The sequence below is a fragment of the Bufo gargarizans genome, chromosome 10 (genome assembly GCF_014858855.1).
Source record: "Bufo gargarizans isolate SCDJY-AF-19 chromosome 10, ASM1485885v1, whole genome shotgun sequence".
In the NCBI taxonomy this organism is placed as follows: domain Eukaryota; kingdom Metazoa; phylum Chordata; class Amphibia; order Anura; family Bufonidae; genus Bufo; species Bufo gargarizans.
In genome coordinates, this window is record NC_058089.1 from 19058210 (window position 1) to 19075289 (window position 17080).

The 17080-nt window shown below is 43.6% G+C and overlaps 1 protein-coding gene across 1 annotated transcript in view; it reads left to right on the forward strand.

The window, feature by feature from the left end:
* The window catches only part of LOC122920714 (transmembrane protein 263-B-like), a 150053-nt gene extending 133267 nt beyond the window's left edge, over positions 1–16786 (forward strand). The window contains exon 3 of the mRNA XM_044270425.1: positions 11251–16786. Within this exon, the coding sequence (XP_044126360.1) occupies positions 11251–11537 (287 nt within the window). The 3' untranslated portion in view covers positions 11538–16786. The remainder of the gene's footprint in view (positions 1–11250) is intronic.
* The last annotated feature ends 294 nt before the right edge of the window (positions 16787–17080 follow it).

The following is a 17080-nucleotide window of genomic DNA, read 5'->3' on the forward strand; positions in this document are numbered from 1 at the left end:
TTTCAAACAGGAATACCCTTTTAACAAGACCATAGTGGATAAGTCAAGGCAATTTGGGGCAGGAGGGAGCTACAGGGGCAACTTCATTGACTGCTGTAACAGCAGTATTTTAGTTAAGAAGTTGTGCACTAGTCTTACTAACAAGTCACTATATATTGTAACATGGTGTCTGGAAAAGTATTGGAAGAAGTGTATGTCTTACCCGGAATGCTTAGATGGATGAGATAAAAAAAAGAATCCAGAAATCTGGGTTGTTTCAGCAAATATAGTTTGCTGAGACATGTTTTCAAATTGTTTATGGGGCTGGATTTTTTATGGAATGGCAGGTAGGATTGGTAATGGTACTTGCCATTCCCTCCCCACTCCAGTAGACCGCATTCCCCTAGCCCTGTGATGGCTAACCGCTGGCACTCAAGCTGTTGTAAAACTACAACTCCCAAGATGCACACTTGCTTGGCTGTTCTAAGAACTCCTTAGAATGAATGGAGCATGCTGGGAGTCGTAGTTTCACCGCAGCTGGAGCGCCGGAGGTCAGCCATCACTGTCCTAGCCCAAGGTAATCCAGCTGCTGGCCTTATTACTGGGGGGAAAAATACAGGACGGGGAAGCTCATTCAGTGTTAGAGCTTGAAAGTTGCATGTCCTGCTGGCTGTGTAAACCCTAATTTCCCGTGTTTTGCCCAGTACATAGGAGAGGAAAACCGCTGTTTAGTTAGTGCCCAGATGGCACTAATGTTTCTGTTTATTTCATGTGGATTGGCCAAAGTGATGGTTGAACTTTGATGCCATTATGTCATTTCTTTAAGACAGTCAACCTTGTTTTGGACTTTTACACTGTTGATGCCTGCAAAAAGTCAGCCATTGCCAACCCCAGCCATACATACAAATCTCAATTATATATATATATATGGCCCCAGTGGCAAGCTGCAAAAGTGATATTGGTGTCTACCAGTGTTTCTTTTGGGTTGCCCAAGCCACTGCTGTTGGATGAAGTATTCTACATCCCCATTTGTGCAGGTCAAACTTTGTTATCCACCTGATGGGCTAATATAGGAGGCAATAGCACACCAATGCCCATGCTCCCCTAGACATCAGGATAAGAACGTGTTGCCCTGAGTTCTTCTGTTGTGATTGCTGTCAGATGTTCACCTTCCTTCACACAGATGAGAAGTCAGTGTTTGGTAAAAATAACAATTTAGTTGGTGTTACATTAGCTTTCATCTTCCTGATGTCTGCTGACTAGATGACAACCTCCTCTAGGCTTGGAATTGACTTTAAATTTTTATCTATCCCGCATAAACACGTTGCTGTATTTCATATCCCCATAATTTCCAACATGACCTACTTCAACGGATAATGAATAAGTAGAAAATGCATCAAATGGCACGTGCAAGAGATGTTGCAACACTTGATCAGGGGGGGGGGGGTAGAATTAATAAGAGTAATGTACATGAGGGTTCTCTTGGAATTTTATATTGACCTACCGTATCCTTAGGGTAGGTCAACAAATCAGATCGATGGAGATCAACTGTTTTGCCGCAGTTCTGGCTCCACCCAGCACCTGTGAATGGAAGCAACGCTGCAGAAACCAGCTCCGTATACGACTCCACAATGGAAGGAGCTGTGTAGTTTTGAAGCTACTGCAGAAGAGCTGATTGGTAGGGGTGCTGGGAGTTGACCTGTCCTGACGATAGATCATCTATAAAGATCTCGGAGAACCTTTTTAATGGTTTGTAATACTTTTTTTGCACCTTGAGGGTGGGACTGTTGTGGATTATTTTTAAAGATTTCCAAAACTGAAATAATATATGTTTAGGCATGCTATAGGTCAGCCCCTTCCTCTTCTTCTTGATTGAGGAGCCAGGCGACATGACTATGCAAGAACCTGGCCTTGTCAATCATGAAGAAGAGGAAGGGGCTAGCAGAGGAAGCAGGAGGAGCAAAGGAGCACAGATTGACTTGGGCCCACTTTTGGTGCACTTATTGTAACTGCTTATTATCATATAGATTAAAAGTACTTTTTCTTTTTACGCCAAAGTAGATCAGATTTACAGACTTGAGGAAATTTCCCTTTGGGAATTGAGACTAATCCACAAATTCAATGTCTCATGGCTCGCCTGGAAGAACCACAGAGGTTTTGATTTGTCAGAAAACAACTCGGGACAACAACCCCCCTCAGTAATATTACTGGTCTCACCCCAAACAAACATGCTAGCCCTAAACTAGCTTTACTGACACCTAAGACAAACAGCTGACTCTCTCCGGAAACCAACCATTAATCTTTCAGATACCGTACTTGAAGACACAGATTATCTGTGACCTACCTATTGTTCATACTTATTGTGTCATACTATTGGAGCTATGTTTGACCCCTCCATTATTGTACAATTGCTTAAATGTAATAAAGCCTTTGAATCTCAAAAAAAACAACACCCAATTTGGGCAAAATACTAAATTTGCGGCCTTTGCTGCATCTGTCAGTGTGAAATACAAGCTTGAAATACTGCAATAATATTCTGGGTTTAAAAAACGCCCATTTTTGGCAATACCCTACATCTGGGGCCTTTGCTGCATTTTTCAGTGTGAAATACAAGCTTGAAATACTGCAATAATATTCTGATATTAAAAAAACACCAATTTTGGGCAAAAAAAATAAAAAAAGTACTTTTTCTCCAGAGGGAAACAATGGATCGCTAAGTGAAAGGTATGGTTGCATTCAGCTGAGGTAGCTCCACCAGGCATGGTGCCTGGCTTATCAGCGATAGACCCCCTTTGAGACCCTGGCCGTCACCCACGCACAGTCTGCAGCATACTTAGACTGATTCATTAGCCTCAGTATTTGCTGTCCTTTACCCACTAATCCCAGATGTTTGGCAGCGCAGTGGCTTTGTACCACAGCTCCGACATGAACGCAGCAGAAACAGAAGGGCATCAGCTGTGAAATGATCCTTTGTAAGTCGCGGCAGCGCTGAGATTGCAGGGTCAAGCCGCGTGTACGGGAGGTGGCACCTGCCTGAGCGCTCAGGTTCTTCCTCTGCTGCCGGCCACCTGGACGAGGCAGCTTTTACTGACACCCATCCCTCCCACGGTCAAGCCTGTGATCCTCCAGCGGGCAGCGGCAAAGATATTTCAGACTTAATTGCTACGTAGTGGATAGGGGCAGCATCTTCAGAAAAACACAGGCTCGCCTTCCAATGCAAAACTGAGGAACAAAGGAACTTTTCTTAGAAATTGCCAAAAGCGATGTGACACTGGTGAGGCTTTTTCATGGAGGACTGGGGTCATAACGAAGTCTGGGTTAAAGGGATTGATCCATTGCTCCATCTAATGTGTATGGACCTCCCAAGCCAGATGTCAGGCGAGATAAGGATTGGACTGTTGGATTTCAACATGCCTGATCCTTTTGGTGTTTGGCAGTAGCTTACTCTGCTCTCCCCCTCCAGGACACATGCATGCTCCGCCAAGCTTGCTTGTTTATAGAGAGGTCGGGAGAGATAGCTGTGAGCCACTTGGCCGTCAGTCATCTAATGTGTAAGGCTGAAAATACAGACATTTGCAGCAACCCAGAGGGAAGTGCAGAGAGGAGGATGGGAGTGGTAATGGTGTTGGTTGTAGCAATTGTCCGTCACTTCCAGGGCTAGCACAGTGACAAGGGGGCCGCTGAATTTTTGAAGTAGTAGTAGTTGTTCCACATCCTGGTTGGAGTCTCCTGGCTGGTGGAAGGTGGGGTGTCGTTGATGTAGCGAAGGACTGGAGACCAGAGCGAGCTCAGTGCGGTTGAACAAGGTAGCAGAGAGTCTTTACTGGAACACACATCTGCAAACTGGAGGCACAAGTCTTAGTACAACTGTTCCAACAAGTTCTGGCTGAACCATGAGTTACCTCCAAAGTTCCTTTTAGATGCAAATCCTTACAAAGCAGTTCATTATGTACAATGCCAGCTGGGGGGTGCACATACATTCAATTTTTTTAATTCCTAACATCGAGATGCAGACTTCAAAAGCAGCAATGCAAGCTTCCAACTTGTGGGAAAGGGCGGTCGGAAACCAGAAACCATGAACAGAGTTATGAGGTCTATTAGCCATAGACATGCATTACCCTCACAGATGAAAACATTGCACTGGCAATCTCACGGGTTCACCAGAGTCCTTAGGGCATTAAACCGCCTGGTACTGTCTGACAGGACTGGAAGCAGCTCCTTCTGCAGCCTCAACTAAGAGCTTCCTTCTAGAGAGCACCTCAGGGGCTGGAGTAACCCATGGTTAGGTTACATCCTATATTTGAAGTCATAGCAGAGTGTTTTTTATGCTAATGGCATAAACCAGTGCAAAACATTATATCTCACGCCAACTAGGCTGTATAGAATGGGCAGAGCACCATCTACGGCCTGTCCTAGGTGCGGGGAAATGGAGGCAGATTTCTGGCACATGATTTGGAGGTGAGGCCCTGCTGCATTCTGGGTGGAGGTGACATCTTTTTTATCAAGCTTATCTCTCCCGACCTCTCTATAAACAAGCACGCTTGGCGGAGCATGCATGTGTCCTGGAGTTGGATGGGAATATTGAATGAGGATACGTAGGATCACTATATGACAACGTTCTTAAAAGGATCTTTATTCATGGCACATAAATGCATTGCTCTAAAATGGTACAACCCCATTACACCAAACCTGACCACGTGGAAACAACAAATAAATCAAATCCTACCATAAATAGTGCTGGTATTTAAGCACCGTAACAAACCACAAAAATTTTAGAGAGTCTGGTGTTTGGGGTGTGACTCCCCTCAAACACAGTACTCATCCTCGAGACTGCGCCGAGCTTTATCTTCAGCTCGAGGCTTCATGGCTCAATCAGTCTAATGGGAACATGAGAACGATACAGACATAGTATGGCTATATACAGGTGCGAGGAGCCGACGACGGTGCGGTGGGAAATTGCATATTGTAAAAGTAAAGGTTTATGGTTAGATTGGAGTGATCAGACATTTATAAGAACATTGTAAAGATTGGTACTTTGACGTGTATCAAGACCTTATATATCAATGTACTGTTTCTTCGGTAATAAAAAAAAGTAAAAATAAAATACAGAACAGGAATATATCACATCAAGTAAATTCCTATAGAATATCCTTGCTTCAAAGGGCCAGGCATAATGAAGTTTTTTCGGTGCCTAGCCTTGTTAATCGAAGTGCAGAGGGCTTGGCAGTTGCAGAGAGAGCAGAGCCTCTAGGTGTAACCGCAACACCCCCCCGTTGCTCCTGGAGGCTCCTTTGCATACATTAAAGAGGACCTTTCACCGTTTTTTTTTTATTCTAGATAAATACCTTTACTTGCGGGTTCTCCGCTGTGATTGGATCGCGGCACGGCCAGGGAGAAGGAGACGCTCATTGAGAAACCCTGGCGTCTCCTCCACCCTACACTGATGCTCAGTATTAACATACTGAGCGGGAAAACTACAGGGGGGCACAGCGGGGCATAGGAGCGATATTAAAAAAAAAACATTCAGGGTGGCTGCGGCAGCATCAGCGAGGGGGGGGTACCTTGCAAGTAAAGGTATTTATCTAGAAAACAAAAAGGTCCTCTTTAAAACACCACTTTATTTTTATGCGGGCACATATGAACATGGGACCAACACAGATGCATTCAGCTGCCAAGCGCACATGTAACAGGTCAGCCGGTGTCATAGGTACAAAACTGCTGACAGATGCCCTTCAACCACTAGCAATTGTCTAGTAGTGGGATACTGCACGTTTAACAGAATAAGAGTATAGACCGGGTGGCACTTCTGAAAATGTTGTATTTCCCTGTAATTATTTCCATTTTCTTTTTTTTTTATCCCCCTTTGAAATGCACCCCGTGCCCCCGCAGAGCTTTATCAGTTTCATTATCGGAGTATTCTCCTTCTGCCGGTATTACATAACACTTTGCCACCAACATCATCTTTGTAGTTGCAGTCGGCAGAGTCCTTTGAAGTTCTGTGCATTTGTATAAAATATCCATTTGTATAAAGGCGCATTCCTGACATGAAACTTTAAAATGTCTGTTTTCATCTTTGCGTCTTATTTCCAGAATATATTCTCTGCAGATTGTCCACGTTAATCATTCGCTGCAGCCTCAAAAACATACAAAAATAGCGATCGGTGGATGGATGAAGGTCCAGCTGCTGAAATCTCCCCAACGATTAGTTATTTTTCCTGGGTAATAGGGCTGGATTATCCTGAAGGACAGGATCTTTGTCCCACTCCTGATGGTGCATACGAGTTGGTCCGACCTGTGTGTTCTGTCTGTCTGGAGTGGGACATGTTATCAGCTCCCCCTTGGTGCACTAGGTGATGCCGGACTGGTAAACTGTGGTAATCACCCTTTCTCCTTTTTGATAGCCCCTGGTCCCCTGATGAGTCTGAGGCAATATCTTTAAGACGAAACGTGTCGGGTCAACATCTTTTTTGGATATTAATCTGACTTTTTGGGGCTGTGGGCATATCTTGGTTCCCCCCTTTTTTTTTTCTCCCACAAAATAGGGATTGACAGGGCTTGTATAATAGGGCCAGGTTTCGGATGGGGCCGATGACTCCATATTTAGGAGGGCATTAGGGCGCAATAGACCTGACAGCATATCAACAGTAACAAACATTAAAAACAATAAAACACTTCTACAATAAAAGCTCTCATCTAGACCATACACATCTTCCTAAATGAATGGGGGAGTAGTGGCCAGAGATTGGCTGGAACTACCCACGTGAGCGTAGGAGGAGGGAATTTATGAATGAAATGAGCGTAGTATCGGAGTATTTGTGGTTCTATAGTGTGTGGGGGGGTAGTAAAACTGGTTCTTTGCTGGATAAAAAAGATGAGAAGTTTATTTAGGAAGATGTGTATGGTCTAGATAAGAGCTTTTATTGTAGAAGTGTTTTATTTGTTTTTAATGTTTGTTACTGTTGATATGCTTTTATTGGATAATGCAGTATATGGGTGGGACTTACCTGTAGATTTAAAGACGTCCCTGTAAGGGGTGGGTTATTCTCCCCTGAAGAAGCGAAACCCAGGTCAGGCAGGAGTATGAACGTTGTCCTACCTTTTTGATAAGCTTTTAACAAGAACTTGTTTGTGAGTATAATAAAATACTTTTATCTGACCGGTGAAATCGGTGCTTCACTATTGTTGCGGCCTCTCGATATCCCACAGAAGTGTTGGCTGGAAGAGAGGAGTATACAGATGGGTGTTCTGTCCTATGTCCAGAGATGTGGATGGCCGTGTCTTAGAAGGAAGGATTCCTGAAAGGTCTTTACATAAACCCTATTCATTTTCAGGCCATTACAATCCAAATTTGCCCAGGTTGTCTTTGAAAACTAAGGATAATCGTGGCAAATTCAGGACTGTTGGCAGCTATGGGTTTTCTTCCTACCCTTCACCCCACCCCTGATTGTCCATACATCAAACCTTGAAACACCCTTTAGGCCCCTTAGACCATTTTATATGTAATTCCGATTATTGTTGTCTTAGATGATTCCAATATTGTTTACTGTTTTTGTATCTAACATGGTCCTGGACCACAGAGACTTTTTGAACCTTTTGTTAAGAAGACACATTTCTTACTTGATCTGACAGATGCTGGATTTCCGATATCAGCTAATGGCTGTCCTTCTATTAAACTGACCCCTAGGAGTTGTCAGCTATGTGAAGGTTATTCACCAGTAGAATATCGCTGTACCATATCCTTCACTAACACCTGATTGATCTACTGAAGGTTAGACGTCCAGGAGAAATGTGTTTTTGCCATTGATCAATGCCGTGGAAGGAACCATTAGCCCGTGACGCCTGGCTGTCTCATTCATCGGGTTCACACTAGCCAGATGACAGGGATTTTATATTGTTATTCCTCTTCTGTGATTCACTTAACATTTGTAATAATTGCATCCCTGCTGAGATCCCTAGTGAAAAATCAGGATGTGTGCTAAATCTAACCGAATCATCATAATTGTTGGACACTTGGAGGTGATTCTAGGAGTCATTTGCCAGTTATCATGGTAGAGTTTAGTCCTTGGTTTGGTGACATCACTGCATTAATTTAGGAGTTCTCATGGACTTAGGACTGTGAATTCAACCACCAGTAGGTTGATCATAGAAAGTCCAGCTGCTGGGACCTCCGACAATCAAGCATAGAGCACCTACTAGTGCCACCACAGGAGTAATTAGGTATTACACAGTTCTCATTGAAACCAGTGGGATGTCCATGTAATGTATAGACGCCCTGAGTCCTCCAGAACAAGAGATGCTTTCCATAGCTGCTCTCTTCTCTGGATAATAGATGTTACCCAGCTTTATTACTTCTATGGTATTCATGAGTCTGGTTTCTAGACCTTACAACCTAGTAAGATGCCTTTGAAATCCAGTGACTGCAGTAAGCTTTGAGATCCAGTGACCACACAGGTTCCGTCATTCGAATGAACAGAGAGATGTGTAGACTTTTGTGTCCCTAAAGAAGGATCAGGCTGTTGGATTTCATCACGTCCAGTCGTTTTGTTTGAAATCTCTTTTTATTAATAAAACAAGAATCATAGTACATCAATTCAAGTCAAAGTTGAGGAAGCCACCTCATTATGAAGGCCGGCGAACATCATCAAGGGCAAAGCCAGACAATACATGTGAGCATGAGGTAACCACTCATCTGGGACCACCAGTTCCATTAGACAAGTGGTCTTACAGGTACAATAACATACAGGTACAATAACATAGTACGTACAGAACAAGTGAACAGAGCAACGGCTCCAACACTGTGTCACCTCGCATATTAAGCCGTAGTCCATATAATGTTTTGGGGTTAAAATAATTTACTCAACGTAATATCATAAAGGGAACAGCATGTATGTCTTGCCACTCATATGTTAAGTTAAGATAATTTAAGTTAAGTAGGGCCAGTCTGCAGCGCACGTAGGTATTCTGCTCTGTATTGCAGCCAAGGTTGCCAAATCCGCAGAAAGCGATCTCTGTTATGGTACGTCCACCCAATCAGTTCCTCCATTTGACATATCTGCTGGACCCTATCTCTCCACATATCCAGGGTAGGGGAATCCACTGATCTCCATTTCAAGGGAATCAGGAGTTTAGCAGCCATCAGCAAGTGTGTAATCAGGCTGTGTCTTCCAGGGCGAAATGTTGGGGTAGGCAGCCAAAGCAGCATCAATTGGGCTGTAAGCTTCAAAGACGTGCTACAGATCAAATTGATAGTACTCTCGACCTCCTCCCAGAACTTACGGATGCCTGCACATGTCCACCAGATATGGGAAATGGAGCCAGTGGCGGCATTACAACGCCAACATAAATCTGTGGGAAGTAACTGGATTTTATACAAAAATTCAGGTGTCCTATACCATCTGAACGCTACTTTAACTGAGTTTTCTTGTATTTTGATACATTTAGAGAAGCCATGTGAACATTTTTGAATCCATTTCCTGTCTGTTTCATTTAGGGTAAGTTGCAGTTCCTTCTCCCAGTCAGCTAACCATGGCGGGGCCTTGGAATCCCTGGACGTCCAGTCGTTTTGTTCTCATGGAGATAAGCCAGTGCATTGCACGTCTGGCAGTGGCTTTCTTCCCCTCTGAGGACACATGCACACTATGCCGAACCTGCATGGAGGCTCGGGACCGATAGCTTTTGGCCAAACGAGTCAGAACTACTAAAGAACAATTTATCTGCCATGGAGTACTGAATGGGTAGTGTAGCCTTGCATAGCTTCTTCAACCATGACCGCTGAGCACTGGGGGTTTCAGCTTTTAAGTGGTTTTCCATGAGTACAAAATTGTACTCTTCAAACAGCTGATCGGCAGGGGTGCCAAGAGTCAGGTCTCCACCAATCAAATATTGAAGACCTATCCTGAGGATAGGTCATCAATATTTTAGTCTCAGAAAACCACTTTAATTTCCGGAGAAGTTCTCTGGGTGGGACAATCCCCACAGTAGTCATTGGCTGTCCTATATTTGCACTAGGGACCGCAGAAAGTATCACGTTTTCCAGAGTAGGCCAAGATCACGTGTCCATTATAGTACTCACAGGGTTAGCGATAAATGCCTGACAGGTGCACATCTGATCTTTGAGACCCACATTTCACCTCTACTGCAGTCATCATCCAGTTCAATGAAGAGATGGTGGGCTCGGCTCTTCCTATAGCTTCTGTAGACTTCAATGGGAAAAGACACATTCATCCACGTTCACCTTTGGTGAATACAGCAGATGGGTATTGGTAAATGGAGGTTTCTGGATTTCTATTCTCCTAATAGATGAGGTTCTTGGGTATTTAAGGCATATCCTATGAGCATGGGTTACCAATAAAAACTTCAGAACATGACAACCAATTAAAGAAGCCTAGCCTAACTAAACTCAACAGCCTACCAAACATGCCAGTAACCCCATAGAACGAGAACTACTCAATATATAAAAAAATATAAATGTTAAAAATATCAATGTTTATTGAGAAATAAATGCAAATAACATACTAGTAAGACTACTGACGCAGTATCCTTTGAGCATGCCATAAATACTTAAAGCCTATAGACATCTTCGAGGCAATTTTTTTTTCTGATTGCATTTTACTCATTTTGGGCTAATTTTTTTTTTAATTGGTCTTTATTAAAAATGCTCAGTCATTTTGGAGATACAGGGGTTAAAAAATCTGTTTGCAGAGTACCACTTCTCAGTCCTTTCAGTTGACAGCTCATGTGAAGCCTTCTCTTTGATCTCCTGACCACATAAACAGTTCATTTAAGCTATATTCCTGCCAGCTTGATTGAAATTGCCTCGAAGATGTCTATAGCTTTAAGTATTTATGGCATGCTCAAAGGATACTGCTTCAGATTTTTAACCCCTGTATCTCTAAAATGGCTGAACATTTTTAATAAAGACAAATTTAAACAAATGTAGTCAAAAATGGGTAAATGCCATAAAAATTTGCTCCTAAGGTGTCCATAGCCTTTAAAATGAGAATACCCCTTTACATTCCAAGGATCTACTGATCTGTTGGTACAGCTAGGCATCATCAGCATCGGTCAGAAGAAGAAGTCTTAACATCTGGTAGCAGTATTAGGCACCTATAGTGGGTCAACCTATGACTATAGCAGAATGAACTAACTCATCAGTTTCCTCAGAGACGAGACGAAAACCAGTGATCAACCAGATTCTGGAATTTGCCCCCGCATTCTGATAATTATGAATAACCTGCTTATTGTTTTTTTTTTTTTTTTATTCCTGCCCAGATTCTCTGAAGGACCACCCGGACCCACCAGCAGGTGTCATCTGGAGAGTGACAGGAGGACTATACAGCATGACAAGAGGAGCTGTCGGAGCCACCCTCGGAGGTGTCGCCTGGGTGGGAAGTAGAAGCTTGCAGCTGACAAAGACGGCGGTTACCAGCGTGCCAGCTGCCGGTGTGGGACTGGTTAAAGGAGGAGTTTCTGTGGTGACTGGTGGAGTTGGAGCTGTTGGCTCTGCTGTCGCCAACAAAGTGTCCTTTATCCACAAGAAAAAGGACAAGTTTGATTAACCACGTTACTGATTTATCATGGTCTGATGACATGCGTCATATCAGGAAGAGCGTCCATGTCCACATTTTTCAGATTCCAGTGATCAGTCCTTGTAGTATGTCCTCACCTGGTGAAGAACTGGTTCTGACAACTCCCACTGTTTAAAACTAAACTAGATGCACCTTGAGAACCAAGTCAATGGTGGACATTCTAGGTTGCAATTTGCTAAAGTGAAGCATTATGTAATATTTATTTACAACCTATTATTTACATAGAGCAGAAATAGTCTGCAGTGTTGTAGAGGAAATGCACTTGCATCAGTTCCCGCCAATCACCTATTTCATACATGAATATTGAGAGTTGTATGGTGCTCTTTGGAAGGGAAGGGGAGCTGCTTGCGGACACATACATGAGCTCTCTCATCTGGCTAAAAAAAGGAGCTCCTGAGCAAGAAAATGCCCATGCCTCCCCATAAACATGCATGCTCGGATCAGTAAGGCCAGCATGCTTAATTTAATAAAATCTACTTGGAAGGCACCGCTGGCGCTACTCAGGCCTAAAACCCAAGGTTAATTAGCAGGTTCACACCATGAGTAAAAATTGTTAGGCTCACTAACATGCAATGCGTTCAGAAAGTCTTCAGACCCTTTCAATTTTTTTTCACATTTTATTATGTTTTGGCCTTATGCTAAAGTTTTTCCCCATCATTCTGCACTCAGTCCCCGATAATGAGAAAATGAAACAGAATGTGAGAAATCTTTGCTAATTTATTAAAAATGAAAAAATAAAATCTTGCGCTGACATAAGTTTTCAAACCCTTTACTCAGTTGAAGCCCCTTTGGCAGTGATTACATCCTCCAGTCTTTTTGGGGATGATACCACAAGGTTTACACACCTGGATTTGGGGATTTTCTGCCATTCTTCTCTGTAGATCCTCTCAATCTCTGTCAGGTTGGATGGGGATGTTGGTGGTCAGCCATTTTCAGGTCTCTCCAGAGATTTTTGATTGGGTTCAAGTCAGGGCTCTGGCTGGGCCACTCAAGGACATTCATAGAGTTGTCCCTGAGCCGCTCCTGTTTTGTCCTGGCTGTGTGCTTAGGGTCATTGTCTTGTTGGAGGGTGAACCTTCAGCCCAGTCTGAGGTGCAGAGCACTATGGATCAGGTGTTCATTAAGAATATCTCTGTGCTTTGTTCCATTCAGCTTTCACTCAACTCTGACCAGTCCTCCTGTCCCCCCAGTATTATGCTCCCACCACCATGCTTCACTGTATGGATGGTATTGGGCAGGTGATGAGCGGAGCCTGGTGTCCCCCAGACATGACATGATGCTTAGAATGGAGGCCAAAAAGTTCAATCTTGGTTTCATCAGACCAGAGAATCTTGTTTCTCACAGTCTGAGAGACCTTAAGGGGCTTTTTTTTTGTAAACTCCTGTCAGCATTCATGTGTTTTTTACTGAGCAAAGTCTTCTTTCTGGCCATAAAACCCAGATTGGTGGAGGCTGCAGTGATGGTGGACCTTCTGGAAGTTTCTCCTATCTGCACACAGGATCTTTGGAGCGCAGCCAGAGTGACCATTGGGTTTTTGGTAACCTCTCTTGCCAAAACCCTTTTCCCTCGATTACATAGTTTGGTGGGGCAGCAGCTCTTGGAAGAGTCTTTTGTGTTCCAAACTTCTTCCATGTAAGAATTATGGAGGCCACTGTGTTCTTGGGGACTTTTAGTTTTTGCCCCCTTCTCCAGATCTGTGCCTCCACACAATCCTGTCTCTGAGCTCTACAGGCAGTTCTTTTCTCCTTGTGGCTTGGTAGTTGCTCTGATATGCATCGTTAGCTGTGAGATATTATATAGACAGGGCTGTGTCTTTCCAAATCATGTCCAATCAACTAAATAAACCACAGGTGATGCCAATCAAGCTGTAGAAACATCTCAGAAATGATCCAGAGAAATGGGAGGCCTCAGATCAAAATGTCAAGTGTCACAGCAAAGTGTCTGAATACTTATGTCCATGTGAAAGTTTAGTTTTTCCTTTTTTACAAATTTGCACAAATTCCTAAAATTCCGTTTTCACTTTTTCATCATGGGGTATTGAGTGCAAAATGATAGGGGAAAAACTAGATTTTTTTATTTTATTTTAGCACAAGGCCAGAACATTACAAAATGTGTAAAAGGGTTCTTTCCAAATTCATTGTGTCAATGGTCAGCTTACCAGATCAGCAGCATAGTGTATATTTGTGACATATACTGCATAAAAGTTAGGCCTTAGAATAGGTCATCAATATCTAATCGGTGGGGGTCTGACCCCCTGCACACCTGCCAATCAGCTGCTCCTACGCTACATATGTCCGTCTACTGGTGTAGTGGACGGAGTTGGTTACTGCAGCGTTGCTTCCATTCACTTCAATGACAGAAGAACTGCAGTTACCATCTCTGTCCACCATGTGTCAGTGGAACTGCAGGGTCCAGGACCCCCGCCGATCAGCTATGGATGACCTATTCTGATGATAGGATATCAATAGCAAAATCCTGAAATACCCCTTTAAAGGGAGTCTCTATCTTTTAGTGCCATGTCAATTTTAGGTCCTTAGGTTCCTTAAATTGATCTCCAATGCTCCTGCCCAGATGGTTAAATAATACAGTTCCGACAGCCACCACTGGAGGGAGTTTACTGCAAACTCTGTTATCATTAAGTTCAGTGTAACGTCTGAGCTCCCCCTAGTGGTGGCAGTCAGCAGAACTGCAGCACATAACTCTATGCAGGGGACTTGGAGCTCTGCATCAGGAAAACGGAGCGTGGACCGCGAGCAAGTTATATTAAGAAATTAATCAGCACAGAATTTTTGATTTATCTAGATTAGATTGTGCCTCAAACCAGAGCATTATGGGAGCCGAAGAGCCTCCTGGCTGGGATTCTTAGATGAGTTTGACAATGCAATAATGGAGGAGATAACACGTGCTATCACCCAGTACTTTATCTCAGCTCCTATCAGCCCGGACTTTACATGCTCTGATCCTAATAAACTACATGAAATAAAAAATAGTTGCCGCTCCCAGCAGCTGACAATGGGAATAATAACAGCGCTGATATCTTTATATCTTAATCAGCAGTGACATCTACTCTTCCGCAATGAGTATCTGGAATCGGTTTAATTTATTTTATCCCATTGTCGTCTTTATTAAATTGTCATCTTCTGTTAATATTGCGGCTAGATCACCAAGATAGTGTCTAACAGAAGCTGCGGTCGTTGCCTATTCTATCCCAGTAGCAGGTACCAGAGTTAAAAAAACATGGCTGCTTACTTCCAGGAACAACGCCATCTCTGTCCGTGGGCTGAGTGTGTGGAATTGCAGCTCATCTACATTGAAATGCATGCAGCTAAGCTGCAGTACCGCACACAGCCTGTGGACAGGTGTGGCGCTGTTTTGAAAAGAAAGCGGACATGTTTTTTTGAATTTTGTACAACCTGTATGGGATAAAAACAAATCGTGGTTGGTGTCTTCCTAAAAAAGCGCCATACCTGTCCACAGGCCGTGTGTGGTATTGCAGCTCAGAGAGGTAAGACATTGTTTTTTGGGGGAAAGGAGGGGGTTCTAATGGACCCTGAGTTACCAGAATAAAACCAGTATTTCAGGTTGGTTTTGCAGGGTTCAGTACCTTCTATGGACGCTTATCCTATGGTGTCCACTAGAGATGAGCGAATTTCCACTTATCAAATTCGTTCACACTTCGTTTGTTGGTAAAAGGTGAATTGCGATATGGACTCCGCTACCACGCAATTCTATACCGGAATGCCCTTTGAGTTGTACTGCGCATGTACCAGTTAGAGAGCCAGTATTGGTCAGGTGAGAAGACTGTGTAGGAACTTGGCCCTGTCAATCAAGTAGAGGGAGGGGCCGGCAGAGGAAGCAGGAGGAGCAAGGGTGCACAGAGTGGCTTGGGGCCGCCCTCGGTGCACTTAACTGCTCATTTGCATATGGATTAAATGTAGTTTTTCATCAGAACGAAGCAACGGATCGCGGAGTGAGAGGTATCATTACGTTCCGCTGAGCTAGTCCTACAAGGCATTGTGCCTGGTTTATCAGTGAATTTGCTGGGGACAAATTAGCCTTTAGGCCTCACACAACCGTACGTATTTTGCGGTCTGCAAGCAAAATACGGACACTATCCGTGTTGCATCCACATTTTTTGCGGTCCTATTGACTTCAGGGGGCCTGTGGTTCTCATTTTGCGGCCATGTATAGGAGTTCTTATATCTTTTGGCAGAATAGACATCCGGATGCGGAAAGCACATGGATCATCTGTATGCTTTCAGCATCCGTATGTCCTTTCCACAAATACATAATAAATAGAATAAGTCCACACAATGCAGAGCAGACCTCAGACCCATTGAAGTCAATAGGTTCGGGGGGAAAATGCTGACGCAAAACGGGCACAGTCGTGTGAAGGAGGCCTTGACGTGTTAAGTGTCAGGTTAACATTTGGTACCTCTGTGGGGAAATTGTACCTGGTATCTGTATATTACGTGTAGGTCCTGGCCAAGTTCATATGTATCTTAGGTTATCCTGATAAGTTTTCTAGTGAATATCCTTCCCTTGACTTAGGTCAGGCTGTAGAGTAAAATCTTGGTTGAAGGTCATTCAATAGAGAAGTATCCACTGTACTGGATGTATAGAGCCTGAGTCAAAGACCTTGAGATGATCTAATGATGTCTGGCCTTCGGTTGGGCTGTCTCTTCAAGGTAGGATTCTTCTAGGGCAGTGATGGCTAACCTCCACCACGCCAGCTGTGGTGAAACTACGACTCCCAGCATGCTCTACTCATTTCTATGCAAGTGTGCATCTTGGGAGTCGTAGTTTTACCACAGCTGGAGTGCCGGAGGTTAGGCTGTTCTTGGTCAAGGTAACCTTCAGATCACCACGTCCTTGAGGCTGTTCCTGACAAGTTGACCATGTTCTCTACAAGAAGTCATTGTGCCCTTCTCGGAAGTCCAAGCAGAGAGGTTTTTGTCAGAGATAATATACGTCGAGATGAGTAAGGCGTAAAGAACGCCGAATGTAACACATGGAAAGCTTCCATTTATCCCTCGCTCTCACACAAGGTAACCAAGTCTTACTCTACATAGTTGTCTATTATTGCAGGAGATGTGAATTCCACGATGCTTGAGAAGAAATGAAAAGTCGCTCATTATTCACCCTTAAGTGAACCTTCACATGCACTAATAGGAAATATTCTGTTACTTTCATGCAAATAAAGAAGCAAATAACTTGTCTGCGTTCAGCGTTCCTGCCGAAGCGTCTTATTTTCTGGGCGAGGACTCCTTTGTTAAGGGAGCGCCTTTGTTGGATGATGGATTTGTCTGTCAGCCGTCTCCTCGGAGCTCAGATTTTAATTTATAGGTGATCTAAAAGCAAAGAATGCCACTGCTTTGGATTTCAACTTTCAAAAATTTGTCACAATTTATTTTATTTATTTTTTAATTTTTCCCCAGTTTGTTTTATTCAGGCTCTATGCACATGGCCGTTGCCTGGCCGTACCCGTGTTGCGACCAGCAAACAGCGGGTCC